A 15080-nucleotide genomic window follows, 5' to 3' on the forward strand; every position below is an offset into this window, starting at 1 on the left:
GGCCCCTCGGTCCCCGCCCGCGTCCGGGGGAAGCAGCCGCCCTCCGGCCACCTCCTGGGGTGTCCCCGTGCCCCCTTCTCCGCTGGGAGCCGCTCGGTGCCCCCGTGGCCCGAGATGCCCCCAGGCCCCGACCTTGCAGGAGGCCAAGCACTGCAGCTCTGAGTGGAGCGGAAACGCATCATTTCCGTTCCAGAAGGATCCCGCGAGCCAAGAGCGCGTCTGTGCGGACGGGGCTCGTGGTGGGTCTCGCACGAGGAGCCCCGGGTGCCCCTGGGCCCCAGCCGGTCCCGCGGGCAGCTGAGGGGCTGGCGCTGGGCCCGGAGCGGCCGTGACCTTGCCCCTGATCTCGGCCGCTTCTCAGGATTGTGGTTCTGCTGCCGGTGCTGGTTTAGCAGCAGGTGGAAATAGGACAGCCCAGCCCTTGGCGCTGACCTAGGGCGTCGTGTGTCCCCACCCCGCCTCCCGTCCTGGGGACGTGGGGGGCCTGCCAGCGTCCGGGGTGGCGGGTGGAGTGTCTCCAGTTCAGGGCTCCCTGCATGACCTTTCACCTCCAGCGCAGCCTGGCCATCTCTCTCTCTCTCTCTCTCTCTCTCTCTCTCTCACTCTCTCTCTTTTTTAAAAAAATTCTGTTTCATTGTGGTGAGAACACATCACACAAGAAACTACCCTCCTACATTTTTTTAAGTGTATAATTCACAATGTTGTTAATGATAGAAACAATGTTGCAGGGCAGGTTTCTAGAACTTACTTCATCTTCTTGACTGTAACCTCATGCCCAGTGACTGCATCTCCCCGTCTCCCCCTCCCCCAGGCCCTGGCAACCGCCCTTCCACTGGTTCTGTGAATTAGCCGATTTTAGGTAGTGGAATCGTGCGGTCCTTCCGAGACTGGCTTATTCACTTAGCATAACGTTCTTCAGGTTCATCCAGGCTGTCATAGATTCCAGAATTTCCTGCCTTTCTAGGGCTGAGTAATAATCCCTGGATGTGCCACATTTTCTTTACCTCTTCATCCACCCGTGGACACTCAGGTGGTTCCACACCTTGGCTGTTGACCACGGTGCTGCTGTGAACCTGGGAGTGTTCATATCTCTTTGAGATCCTGATTTTGATTCTTTTCGATAAATACCCAGAAATAGGATTGCTGGATCATCTGGTAGTTCTGTCGCTGACCAGGGTTCTTGGCCTCCTTGAGCAATAGAAATTGACTAGAGACCAGACAAGAAATTCAGGCGAGGCTTTACTGGGGCCCCTGCTGCAGCAGGGGGAGTGAGAACAAACAACAGGTCCCCTTGCTCGTTCACTGAGGCGGGGGGCAGCTGGCTCCTTACATGGGGTGAGAGTAGGGGTGCGTCTGGGGGTCGGGCGGGAGTGGTGGCTGACGTGCTTTGCCCACCCCTTGGTGGTGCTGAGTGCAGGGGGCCTGCGCAGCACCCTGCTGTTGCTCCCGGCTCTTTGGAAGTGGCAGTTGGGTTCTTTGGGCCTTTTTTGTATCTTGTTGTCCAGAATTTGCCCCAACTGGGCATGCACACAGTCATTTCTCGTCCCTTATAGTTTCTTTGTATTTTGTTGCTTGAGGCGACGTGTGTCCAGGTGCGGGTGCTGCAGCAAAGGGCCCCAGGTCCCAGCCTGTCTCAGTTCTATTTTTCATTTTGGGAGGAACCTGCATACATTTTGCATTCCCACCAACCGTGCCTGAGGGTTCCAAGCTCAGCCTTTCACTTTCCTGCGTCAGGCAGCGCGGGGCCCCTCGCACCGTCCGTCCCTTGCAGTACAGCGGCCGGCCGGGAGACTCCTTCTCACTCTCTGTGTGTGATTTTTGGGGATCATCTCAGCCATCCTCTTCTTCTCCCGGCTCTTACTCCCATCACTGCTTTCCCTATTTTTTGGTGCATAATTCAGTCTGCAGTTGCTGTCTAATAAATTCTCTGTGCATAGCATGGTATTAGGTGCTTTCAATGCTTCATCTCCTTTGACCTTCACAATATCCGTCTGATGATGTAGGTACTGTGCTCATCTCTGCTTTACAGAGGATGAGCCTTAGTGAAGTTTAGTGATTTACCTCGCCTACTCATCGGAGGGGGATTTGAACTGAACTTTCTTCGCACCCAGATCCCTAGTGTTTATCTTAGTTCATTTGTTTATCTTCATACCAATATCTTCCCAACTCTCTGAGGACTGGGAGGCTGTCTTTTACCTTACTGTACCAACCCCCCTGCCAGGGCTGGGCACCTAATACATGCTCAATAAATATCTATATATTTGGATGATTGGTAGAGCAGGATTTTTATTCCCAGGCATCTAAAGACAGCTCTGCATGCAAAATTTTAAAGATGCACTGAGTATACGAACACTACTGATGTTAATGATTCTAACCCACAAACACTAACAAATATCTCTCCTTATAAAGTATATATCTTTATGCTTATATATCTTTTTTTTTTTTTGCGGTACGCGGGCCTCTCACTGTTGTGGCCTCTCCCGTTGCGGAGCACAGGCTCCGGACGTTCAGGCCCAGCGGCCATGGCTCACGGGCCCAGCCGCTCCGCAGCACGTGGGATCCTCCTGGACCGGGGCACGAACCCGTGTCCCCTGCATCGGCAGGCGGACTCTCAACCACTGCGCCACCAGGGAAGCCCCTGCTTATATATCTTTATATATCTGTCCTTACAAAGCATTTTTTTTTTTTTTTTTGCGGTACGCGGGCCTCTCACTGTTGTGGCCCCTCCCGTTGCGGAGCACAGGCTCCGGACGCACAGGCTCAGCGGCCATGGCTCACGGGCCCAGCCGCTCTGCGGCGTGTGGGATCTTCCCGGACCAGGGCACGAACCCGCGTCTCCTGCGTCGGCAGGCAGACTCTCAACCACTGCGCCACCCCGGAAGCCCCTTACAAAGCGTTTTTACACAATTACTTAGATTCTAAGAGGTAACAAAATGCTATCAATTGTGAATATACTGTTGTTTTATGGTAGAGGAAGGGAATTCAGAGAGGTTGAGTGGACTCCTGCAGTTAGGAGAGAACTTTGAGGTCATGAGAATCTTGGGTTCCTTTTCTCTGGGCCACAAGCACACACAAACTCTAAAAGGACTTTGGAAATGGTAAAGGCCTGTACAGTGTGAGGATGAGTTATTTTATGAAGCAGCAGGAGAAAAAGGATCATGTAACCAAGCTAGTTAAACTGGGGGAAGCAGTGGCTCAGTGAGCCGTTTTGCTTTGGGTCGTGGTCGGGACGTGGACAGGTTGGGTGTGAGGGGCGACCCTCCATGAGCATCTGTCCAGCCGTGCGCAGCTGCCCTGACCTCAGGAGAGGGCTTCCAGCCGGAGGAGGACAGGAGAGGTCTTTGTTTCCACTTACTCGTTTGTATTCTGTGTTTCTGCTTTTGCTGCTCACTGAGCCTTAGGGTCCTCGCCTGCCATCCTTTGCCCTTTCTGCCTCCTAATTCCTATTCGTCTTTTTATGACCACTCCAGGAGTGCCTCTCCCGGCCACCTCCTGCCTGGCACAGGTGTGTTGTCAGGACACCATGGCCTCACCCTGGTCACTGTACTTCCCATATCGTCCTGTAATATCCTTGCACTAGACGGTGAACTCCTTAAGCTCAGGGACCAGATCTCTTTATCTTTGGTTCCCTGAGTCCACCATGGCTGCCTGGCTGTTGAATGACGGACTGATCATTTGCAAGCACCTGGGGGGCTGGGGGTGTGCACGGTATCCCCCTCGCGAGGAGTTTCCTGGAGGAGCATGAACTTTGAAGCGTCTGCATGTGAGGCTTTGTCGATGCCTGTCATCAGCATTGGCCAGAGAAGTGCTTGGGTGTCTTTTTTCAATTGTGCCAACCCATCCAGTTTGTTTTAAAATATCCTTCAGTTAATTTTACTCCTATTAATTTTTTCAAGTGGAAAAATATTTTGTATTCGTCAATGTTAAAAAAAATAATCTAAAGACAATCAGGGCTGTCCTTGTGGGTGTCTTCCTGCAGTTCAGCTTCCTCCGATGGTTCATGGATTCTCTCTGGTGTCAACTCTCTCGTCGATGTTCGTGAGTCGAGTTCTGATCTCTGACCGTCGTGTCCTTTGAAGTTGGGACATTCGTTTCCAATCACCTTCCAGACGTTGTGGCTATCTCAGCAGCCCTTCACAGTCAGCATTCCAAAAGCAAAAGTGTTTGCTCTCCCAAAGTGCTCCTCCTTTTGAAATTTCTATTTTGGTAACTGGCAACTCCGATCGTATAAGTTATAAACTTTGCCGTGATTCTTCACCACCCTTACTGAACCAGTCAGTCACTCGTATGTACAGTTAATTCTAGGTAATTAGAGTCAGAACAAGGGCTCTAAAAGCCATGCCTTCTTATCATCTTCTCTGCCCCTGCCTTTATTTATTTATTAATTCATGCGCTGGCTGTTTACTGGGTACTGTCCATGCGCTGGGCACTGTTCCAGGCAGTCAGAATACAGCAGCAAACAGCAACAGACAAAAGATTTGCCCTTGGGACTTCCCTGGCGGTCCAGTGGTCAAGATTCTGTGCTTCTGCTGCAGGGGACACGGGTTTGATCCCTGGTCAGGGAACTAAGAACTCACATGCTGTGCAGCGCGGCCAAAAAATTAAAAAAAAAAAAAAAAGAAGATTTGCTCTTGAAGACCTTACTTTCTAGGAGCGAGGGAGACACATGGCAAACGTTATAATTAGCAGGTAGATTATTTCGTACGTTGGAAGGTGAGTGCTATAGGAATGCGGGGGGCTGGAGGGAGTTCGAGGTTGCAGCACGAAGTAGGATGCAGCTGGGTGTGGCTCCTGAGCCTATTAGGGGAAGAGTCGGGGGGAAGTGATCCCAGCCATGTAGACCAGTAGGAGAACTTGGCCACTGACTGAGTGGAATGGCCCTTGCGGAGTTTCAAGTGGAGGAGAGATACAGCCTAAAATAATTGAAAGTCTCGCATGGGCTGCCCTGCTGAGGACAGACCGAGGGGCGGAAGTGGGAGGGGTGGAAGCCCCATCATCTTGTGCCCGGACCATCGCAATAGTGTTGAACAGGCCCCTGCTTTTCTCTGTTGGGGCGGGTTTCTTCATGCTTCGATGCGCCTCTCTCAGGTGCGGGCCCGATGACACTGCTCCCCAGCCAGAGCTGCTGGGACAGAGCCCACCCTCTGTGGGGGGAGGGGGCATCCGAGGCCCCCTGAGACCCGGCCCCTCCCCTACTCCCGTCCCGCTCCCACCCTGGGCGCTGTTGTTCTCCCGTGACTTGTAGCTCTCTCACTTTCTATCCAACAAAACCCTTTTTTGCTAAGTCCCATCTTCTCCTAAAAGCCTCTGCAGCATCTCCTTGTCAGAATGAATCCGTCCGAGCTCTCACACCTGGGGAGGTGTTTGCGCCTCCGATGCGCGCGTTTAGTTCTGGTTGCCTGACAGCTGCGCACTGCCCATCTAGGCAGTGGGCTCCTGGTTATAAGTGCCCTGTGGTCCTTTTTGCTCCCTCGGTGCTGCCAGAAGGGCCTCACTCAGCCTTCGAGATGGTTCTGCTTAGCCAGCTTTGGCGGTTCTGTCTTGCAGATTGAAGCCCTTGTCAAGGACATGCAGGACCCAGAAATGGGGGTCAGAATGCAGAACCAGAAGGTCACGGTCATCAGCGTCCCTCACGCCATGACAGGTAATGTATCTTGTGATTTGGTCTTGGCCTGGAACAGACCTTACACAGAGGTTGGCAAACTATAGCTCGTGGGCCAAATGTGCCCCGGGTTTTGTATGTGTGAATAAAGTTTTATTGGAACAGATACACGTCCTCATTTATGTATTGTCTGTGGCTGCTTTTACTGTGCAATGGCAGAGTTAAATAGCTGTGCAGAGACTGTGACGTGGCCCACACAGCCGAATATACTTACTGCTTACTTGCCGATTCATGCACCACAGGCTCCTTCTGGGCAAGGAGTCAGAAAGGAAAGAGAAAAGAATCCAGTAGGTCACCTTGTGAAGCCATTCCCCCTCCCCAGGAGGTCATTTTAAAAACCTTTACTGTTGTTTTTTATTTGATTGTCTTGTTTGATTTGTTTTAATAAAATCAAGTAGCAGAAAAAATACTATTTGGCAAAAGAAAAAAAAAAAGAATTGGCCTTTGTTTTCTCCATCCTTCCCTGTCTTCTAATTAACATTCAGACCCTTCTAGACTCCCCCAAGGGCAGGGCACCTTAGTCTCCTTTCTCTGGGGGTGGGATAAAGGGCGTCATTTCAGGATATCGGCAGAAGGGGCTGGACCCCCAAATGAGAATGCATTTTGATCAGTGCGTTGCGTTTGTTTTGTGATTTTGGTTTTGCGGTAAAGAGTCCCTTTTCCACCAAGTCGTGCTGTTGGCAGAGGGGGGCAGCTTCTCAGAGCGCGTGCCTGGGACTCGCGCTGTGCTGAGTCCCCTGTGAGCCCTCACGCTTGACCTCATCCATGACCTGAGTATTTGTCACTCGAGGTACTGGGGTCTCTGCAGAGGCGAGCCGGCATGAAGGAGGCGTGTCCCAGCCAGTGCAGCGTCTCTTGGGTTCCCTGAGTGTGAGCGACAGGAGGCCAGCTCTGGCTGGTGGGAGCAGTAGAGGAAGGGGTTGGCCTGCGATAGGCTAGCTCACAGAAGAAAAGAAAACTCCAATGGTCTAGACTTGGGAAAGAATAGGGCCCAGAGGAGCCTGGGTGCCCCAAGACGTTGCAGGCTGTCTCTGACCCCTGACCCCACCCCCTCTCAGTTCCTGGTCGTCAGAATTCTGGTTGAATTCTCCACTGGATTGGGCAACCCTCGAGGGGAGAGATCTCGTCTAGCTCATCTGAGTAACCCCTACGCTTAGGGCAGCTGGGGGTCAGGGTGGAAGTTTAATAAAAGTTTATCGAGTGCATGAATCCATCCTGGTCTCGAACTGTCCAAAGGGCGCTGGATGTTGAGTCAGACACCCTGGGATTGAATCCTTTGGGTGCCTTTTCTTTTTTTTTTCTTTTTTTTTTTTGCTGTGTAACCCTAGTCTCCATTTCCTCATTTGACAAGCAGAAGTAGTGATCCCTGCCCCAGGGGATGCCCGCAGGAACCAGACAAGGCTCTAGTGTGCACGTGGCCGGTGCTCAGTGACGCTCTACGGGGCCCATAGCTGGCAGTGTCCCACACTGTGTCACCCACGATGAGCGTAGGGAGAGATGTGACCCCCCCAGCCCTTTCTTGCAGCTGGGGACACGGAGACACAGAGTTCCAGCCTCTTGTCCCCAGGTCACTAAACGCATCCAGGGCTGAGCCTGGGCTTGAGCCCGGCTACACTGCTCCAGCGTCCGTGCTCTCATCCCCCGTCCGGGTTTGCAAGCTGCTTTCCTTCCTGGCACATGGGGCCCCTGGTCCCAGCTGCAGTCAGAACCCAGGAGGAGCCCTGTCCTGCAGTATCAGCACTAATCAAAGCAAACTGAATCAGTGCCACCCGACTCCTCAGAGGGCAGGTGACTCAGGACTTAAGGGGACGACGTTGGCCCACGTGGGCTCTGAGCAGCCTGTGGTGCTGTCAGCACACATCACTTGGTGGACACAGTGGTGGGGGGGCCGTAATCTCATTCGATCTATTTCAGGAAGCGGTCAAGTGGATGAGAAAACCTTCAGCCCCTTGGTGGGGAGCGCTAACCTGTCTGCTCTCCGCCGGGGGCTCTCTTTCCTGGTCTGCACACCACCGTGTAGAGGCTTGGGGTGGCGTGGAAAGTCTAAAACACCCAGTCCTGGGATTTTTACGTAGGGGTTTAGGTGAAGAATTTTGCTTTTGAATAAGCAAAGCGCTGACTAAAGCCAGGAGCCACAGGGGAGCCTCTGAAAGCCATTGCGGTGGGCACGTGGGTGCGGAGAGCTGATAGCTGGATATCTGTGGCCCGGGGCGTGCGCAGGAAGGGCAGGTACAGGGGGTCCACCCCCAGCCACGCTGCGGGCAGCGCCTTCAGCCCAGAGAGTGGGGGAGGGGCCCTAAGCCCTCCCACCCCTCCGCGGGCGTCAGAAGAAACGCCCCTTCGCCACCCCCAAGCAAGCGAGGAAGTGACCTTTGCGACAGTCCAGCTACAAGGACACAGGCAGCGGGGTTTCAGACCCTGACCCTCCTCCTTGGTGTGTTTCGTGGGCCGGTTTCCACGCAGGCAGGGGACCCAGCTCGACCTCTGGAAAGCAGGCCGGGGTGGCTGGAAAATATAGTTGTTGGCATTTGCAAGATGACGTCGGAGTTGGGGTGCATCCTTCTCCCGAGATGATCCCGCCCGCCTCCTATGAGGAGTGTGTTCTCCCGATGGGGCCAGAGGGCCCGGGCCGAGGAGGAGGCCGCAGCTTCCCTGGGGTCCTGCGTCAGCTCTGGACTTGGTGGGACCCGGCTTTCCTTGGCCCTTAGATCAATCTGAACACTTGTTAGGGGCGGAGGGGTGCACATCCCCTCCTGATCTCGTCCCCGTGTGCCTCCCCTGATTTCTTCCACGCCGGCCTGCAGTCTGCGTCGTTCCCAGGCCAGCCCCTCGGCCTCGCAGGGCCCAGGGCAAGAGGGCACACGGAGCCCGCGATCCATGGTCTGAAGTTGTAAATCAACCCCCAAAGTGTTCCTAAAAACGTGTCTCATCTTCCTGCTTTGACAAAAGCATCTTTACAATGACCTGGAAAGCCAGGTTTGGATTTAGAATTCTCTGACCCCTCAGAGTTCTGCCTGGGAACTTGGGGGTGTGGGAGAACCAGCCCTGCCCTTGGCACACCCCTTTCCCCTCTCATCCCTGGCTCTGATTTACTCCCCTGGGTCCAGGCTCCATCCAGAGTTCCATGGACAGCTTGCTTTGGGTCTGTTTTTTTTTTTTTTCATTGTTAAGTCTTAGTCTGTTTACTTCCTGCTCGGTGAATGACAGTCCAGGCACCAATTATTGCAAGGAAAGAGAATAAGTATCACAAGAGAGGTGAAGCCTGAAGGGTGTAGCGGACGTTAGGCTGGAAATCTGGCCAGAGTCGGATCATGGACGGCCCTGAATTATGGGCTGCAGGGTTCGGACTGAACTTTGTTGTGGGGAGGTGGGTAGGGGCATCCCTGAAGCTTTTGAGCAGAAGAAGGACGAGATCACAGCTGAACAGGGAGGAGGCCAGCTGGGCGACCGTGTGGAGGAGGGCGTGGAGGTCGGGGAGGCTCTGACGGTGGCCAAATGCTTCTGCTTTGCAGGGAGTGATGTTCTCCAGTGGATCGCCCAGCGGCTGTGGGTCTCCAGTCTGGGTGAGAGCTCGTCTTTTTCCTCTGAGACCAAGGGCTGCTGTATGCGCGTCACCCTGGGGGCATCTCTGGAGGGTAGAAGCTAAACGGGGGGCTCAGCCCGCGTCTCTGAGGAATTGACATTTTAATTGGAGAGATGAGAACTTCATGGGTAATCAAGAAGGACTTCCTGGAGGGGGTGATGCATACATACCCTTGGTCCCGAAACAAGTGATGCCTGTGAATCCTGGAGGGAAGAAGCTCAGAGGGCCTGTCTTCCCAGCGGGGAAATTAGCAAAGACGTAAACGTGGAATGAACGAGGAATGGAGCGGTAACAGGGGAGATGGGGAGTAGTGACTTCAGCTGGGTGTGCAGGGCAGTGGACGGGTGGGGTGCACCTGGTACATTCTCGGATTCCAAATTTTATCTGGGAGAGAGACAGTGTAACCCATGGAGGGTTTTGCAGCGTGGCGGTGTGTACAGTCATCAGATTTAAGCTGGGATGTTAGGTAGAAGTCTGAAGGATGGATTGGAGCAGAAAGACTCGGGGACCTGACTTGCCACTAGCGAAAAGGCTGTTGGTACGAGGGTCTGGTCTCTGATAGAGGGAGGGAGATATGAGGAGGGAGGGTGGGGAGGAAGCCTCCCCGCTCCTGGGAGGCTGAGCTGTGGGATAGGATGTGGGTTGGGTCGTTGGGCCTGCAGGATGGGAGGGCTGGGATTCTCTCTTGATAGTAGAAAGACACCTGCTCTCACTGGTGCCTCTGAGAATGAACCAGGACAGTTTTCCTTTAATCGGTGCAAATCCAGAACCAAGACTGGGTTTCTGAGCAGACTGGAGGGGGGTGGGAGTTGAAGGGACGTGGGGAGGAGCCAGGGATCTGGACCCAGGGTGCAGACAGAGCTGAGCTTGGGGTAGAAGTTGACCATAAACACAGCCTCACCTTCCTGCCCCTCTCGGGATGAAGAGGTGTCTGTTGGTCAAGCAGAGACGTTCTCTCCCTGCTCCTCTGGACTTCTCCAGACCCAAAGGGCCCAGCGATGCTCCTCCAGGATTTCCCCACCTGTCACCCCAAACGCCTGCAGTGGATGACCTGTGGCACCGTCAACACTGGGGTCACTGACTGCCCTCCAGACTTACTGAGTTGTCATTTGGGAGTTGGGCTGGGGGACCCTCCTTTTAGCCTTGGCTACCCAGCTGATACCTGTCCACAGCTAAGTTCAGGAACCACTGTCCCCACTTCTTGGCTGAAGTGCTGTTAGGATGGGGGTACCTGCCCTGAGTTTGGGGTGCTCTGTGGGGGTGGGGCCGTGAGCTGCTGCCCTTGGCCCCCTGCTCTTAACTTCCTTGTCTCAACCGCTTCTCCCCAGAGGCACAGAACTTGGGCAACTTAATTGTCAAGTACGGCTACATTTACCCCCTGCAAGACCCCAAGAACCTCGTTCTCAAGCCTGACAGCAGCCTCTATCGATTTCAGGTGAGCCTTGGCCTTGACCTTGGGTGTTAACAGGGGGTTAGTGTCATCTGAAAAGATGATTGGTTGGCTTCACATCCTCACAGATCTTTAGAAACAGTGGAGGGAGCTAAGGCAGCTTTACGTTTTAAGCTAGAGGGCTGGGGGCCAGGGGTTCACAGCCCAGTGTGTAAGCCTGGTTCCCTGGTTTCTCTTGTAGACACCGTATTTCTGGCCCACCCAGCAGTGGCCGGCTGAAGACACAGACTATGGTAAAACTCCGCCCCTCCTCCTGTGCCTTGGGGAGGGCTTACCATGCTGCTTATTTACTTGCTGCATTTTGGTGACATTTGTCTTGCTGTCATCACCACCTTTATGTCAGTTCTCCTCTGTATTAGGAGTGATTCCCAGGGGAGGGACTGGGTGTGCTGAGTGTTCTCTTCACTAAGCTGAGCACATCAGTCTCACACAAACAGGGGTTTTGAAATATGATGATGATGGAAAATGTCATTTTCTTCTTTTCCAGCCATCTATCTGGCCAAGAGAAATATCAAGAAGAAAGGGATTTTAGAAGAATATGAAAAGGTATAGAGATGCTTTCAAGTATAGGTTCTTATAATTGAGTGGAATATAGTCTTGAGCTGTTTTCCGCTGTTCCCCCCATTAATCGATTCATATGTACCCTCATCATCCATCCATCCCTCCCTCCACCCCTCATCCATCCATGTCTCATCCATCCATCCATCCCTCATCCATCCATCCCTCATCCATCCATTTCTCAACCACCCATCCATCCATCCATCCATCCATCACTCATCCATCCATCCCTCATCCATCCATCCCTCATCCATCCATCCATCCCTCATCCATCCATCCATCCATCCCTCATCCATCCATCCATCCATCCCTCATCCATCCATGCCTCATCCATCCCTCCATCCCTCATCCATCCATCTGTCATCTGTCTGTTGATCCCTCATCCATCCATTCCTCATCCATCCATCCATCCATCCCTCATCCATCCATCCCTCATCCATCCATTTCTCAACCACCCATCCATCCATCCATCCATCCATCCCTCATCCATCCATCCATCCCTCATCCATCCATCCCTCATCCATCCATCCCTCATCCATCCATCCCTCATCCATCCATCCATCCCTCATCCATCCATCCATCCATCCATCCATCCATCCCTCATCCATCCATGCCTCATCCATCCCTCCATCCCTCATCCATCCATCTGTCGTCTGTCTGTTGATCCCTCATCCATCCATCCCTCATCCATCCATCCCTCATCCATCCATCCCTCATCCATCCATCCATCCCTCATCCATCCATCTGTCGTCTGTCTGTTGATCCCTCATCCATCCATCCCTCATCCATCCATCCCTCATCCATCCATCCCTCATCCATCCATCCATCCATCCATCCCTCATCCATCCATCCCTCATCCATCCATCCCTCATCCATCCATCCATCCCTCATCCATCCCTCATCCATCCATCCATCCATATATTTAGAAGCAGCCGGCTGAAGTAAATTCTCCTCCATGTTGAGGTTCAGTTTCTCCTGCTGTAACGTAAGCCCTTGCCTCAGTAACTACTGGGCACACAGTAGCTGCCACTTTCCTTCTGCTGTCCCAAAATAATAGGACTTAATTAATATGTGTGATAATGCATATTACAGGATGGACAAATTTAACTTGAGTTTGAGATGGGAAAACAAGAGTGCAGACTTTTGTTTTAGGCAGGATGAGTTATATTTCTCAAAGAACACACCCTAACCCTCAAAAGGCTAGATTTCTGGGCAGACAGCAACAATCTTGCTGTTTTTTTGCTTTTTACAGACATGTTTTCAGAAAGCCAGCATCACACCAATGTTAGGGCTTAGCTTTGTGGATTTGTTGTGCTCTGTTGTTGAATATTAAGTTCTCATATTCTCCTCCACACTACCCCCCTCTTCCTTATCAGATTTGGGATACATTTATTAAAAAAAAAAAAACCAAGCCAACTTGTGGCTTCTGTTGTGAAGGCTTGTCGAGAATTCGGTGCTACCCTTTGAATGACTGCCTTTGCACAGCTGGGCTGGGAAACCGTTTGGCTGGGTCTCGTCGTTGACTTAAGGCTTCCTGCCCTCTGCACACAGCATAGGTTGTGGGGCTCAGTGTTCTCATTTTGTTTTCCTCCTCTAGGAAAATTATAATTTCTTGAACAAAAAAATTAACTACAAGTGGGACTTTGTCATCATGCAGGCCAAAGAGCAGTACCGGTGAGTCAGAGGTCTTGTTGGTCCCCTGGTTGCCTTTCCTCCTCCCTTCCTTCTTTGTTTCTTTTTTAATAAAATAAACTTTTATTGGGTGTTTACATGTTAAACAGTGGGTGAGGCATAGGGAAGGTAGAGGCATCGTCTAGGGAGCCCGGCAGACAAGCAGACAGGCCATGTTGCCTCAGTGAGTTGAGAGCCCCACGTCGGGGTTTGGAGAAGGAGCTGCAGAAACAGCATTGAATCTGGAGGCTGCAGAGGGTGTATCCAGGTGAGGGATGGTGGTGGTGGATGGAGAGGAGAGGAGAGGAGAGGAGACGTGGGAGGGAGGGTGCTCTAAGCAGACATCCAGAGTCTGGGGGCATGGGAGTGCCCACCTGATGCCGTCCCTTGGAGCTGGCACAGAGAGTGCAAAGCCCCAAACTGGCGGAAGTGAGGCTGGATGTGTTAGCAGGAGCAGATTGGGAGAAGGTTTTGTGCTCAGGGCCGTGGGGAGCCATGGAAGGATCTTAAACATGGGAGAGCTGTCATCAGAGTCACCTGTTAGAGCCCACTCACTGCTCGCCCTCATTTGCCCGTTCAAAACTGGACCTGAAGTTCCCCCTGGGGGCCCTGCCTTGTCTGTAAGGGCCAGCTGTACATGTTGGGGAGCGTGTATCAGTCAGGACGAGGTTAGGCTGTCGTAACAAACGTCACCCAGCAATCAGAGGCATGAAACCACAAGGCTCATTTCTTTCTCGTGTCACGTGTCCAGCGTGGGTCAGCTGGGGCCCTGACATGCTTGCAGCCACTCCAGGACTCACATCACTTCTGCTCACAATTCACTAGCCAAGGCAACTTGTGTGGTTATGCCTGCTTCAAAGGAGGGTGCACGGGGTGTGCAGTACTCCTGTGTGTCTGAGATGCAGGAGAGTCAGGAATATCTGGGGACCAATACCAGTGACCACCAGAACCGTGACTCCAGCTGGCCTGGCCTCACTCACCCTGGCAGGTCCAGACCTCGGGAGGTCTAGAGTGGCTGGCACATGGTTGGGCTGGATGGTGGAGACCCCGTCCTCCTGAAGCAGCCCTGGAAGAAGAGTAGTGGTGGGTGAGTCAAGCTTCTCCAGAGAAACAGAATCTCTGTGTATTGATCTAGCTAGGGAGGAGGTGGAGAGGGGAAGGAGCGGGGGGAGAGAGAGTAGAGAGATTGAGATGGAGATTTATTACAAGGAATTCGGTCACACAGTTATGGAGGCTGAGCCGTCCCAGTACCTGCAGTCAGCCAGCTGGACCCCCAGGAGAGCTGATGTTTCAGCTGGAACCTGAAGGCAGGAAGAGACCGATGTCCCAGCTCGAGGCCACCAGGCAGGAGGCACTTCCTCTTATTTGCAGGAGGATCAACCTTTTTGTTCTATTCAGGTCTTCAACTAAAAGCACCCTCATCCGAAGACATCCTCACAGACACCCCCAGAATAATGTTGACCAATCACCTGGGCACCCCGGGCCCATAAAATTAACCATACCCAATGGTGAGCACTGTTACACAGGAGTGCCATCCGGGCAAAACAGGAATCCGGAAGGCAGGATGGCTCTATTGCTCACGTGGGGAAAATTTGTTCTCAGGCCTGAACTCATGCGGAGGGGCATTGTGGGGAGAGCTGGCCCTGCCCTTTCACCGTGAACGTGCCTCTGCCTGGGTGTTTTTGCGACAGAGCAGAGGGGGGGCAGTTTGCTAATCTTTTGTCACGTGCATTTGTGTGTGAGGCTCCACGGGGTGGGTTCTGTGCACTGTCTCGTCCCACACTGGGGAGAGGAAATGCCTGGAGCAGTACTTCTTGTCGCCCCTCACATCTGCAACTGGGGAAACGGAGGCTTAGAGGGGTCAGAATACTTGGCCAAGGTCACTTGGTGAGGTCGTGGTCCAGCCTGGCCTAGTGTTACTCCCACTCAGTGGGCGGTTTTTAGTGCCTACTGGGCTCCAGCACTGGGCCGGGCCCCAGGGACACAGAGTTGACTGGGGTGTGCCCCCGCCCCACCCCTGAACCCTCTCCATCTTCCTCTGCCTTTCTGCTCCAAGCGGGATGAACCCATGACCCAGAGGACTGTGGACTCCCGAGCTGCCTTGCAGCACAGAGGTACCTCCAGTGGCCCCCACAAGCCCCACCACTCAGGCCTTG

The 15080-nt window shown here is 53.1% G+C and overlaps 1 protein-coding gene across 1 annotated transcript in view; it reads left to right on the forward strand.

The window, feature by feature from the left end:
- RGS9 (regulator of G protein signaling 9) overlaps positions 1 to 15080 on the forward strand; it is a gene marked incomplete at both ends in the record, with an annotated part of 80976 nt that overhangs the window by 31480 nt on the left and 34416 nt on the right. The window contains 6 exons of the mRNA XM_079725139.1: positions 5548 to 5644; positions 9175 to 9225; positions 10574 to 10680; positions 10877 to 10928; positions 11183 to 11241; positions 12851 to 12927. Of these exons, the coding sequence (XP_079581265.1) occupies positions 5548 to 5644; positions 9175 to 9225; positions 10574 to 10680; positions 10877 to 10928; positions 11183 to 11241; positions 12851 to 12927 (443 nt within the window). The remainder of the gene's footprint in view (positions 1 to 5547; positions 5645 to 9174; positions 9226 to 10573; positions 10681 to 10876; positions 10929 to 11182; positions 11242 to 12850; positions 12928 to 15080) is intronic.

The sequence above is a fragment of the Hyperoodon ampullatus genome (genome assembly GCF_949752795.1).
Source record: "Hyperoodon ampullatus genome assembly, chromosome: 19".
NCBI lineage: Eukaryota > Metazoa > Chordata > Mammalia > Artiodactyla > Ziphiidae > Hyperoodon > Hyperoodon ampullatus.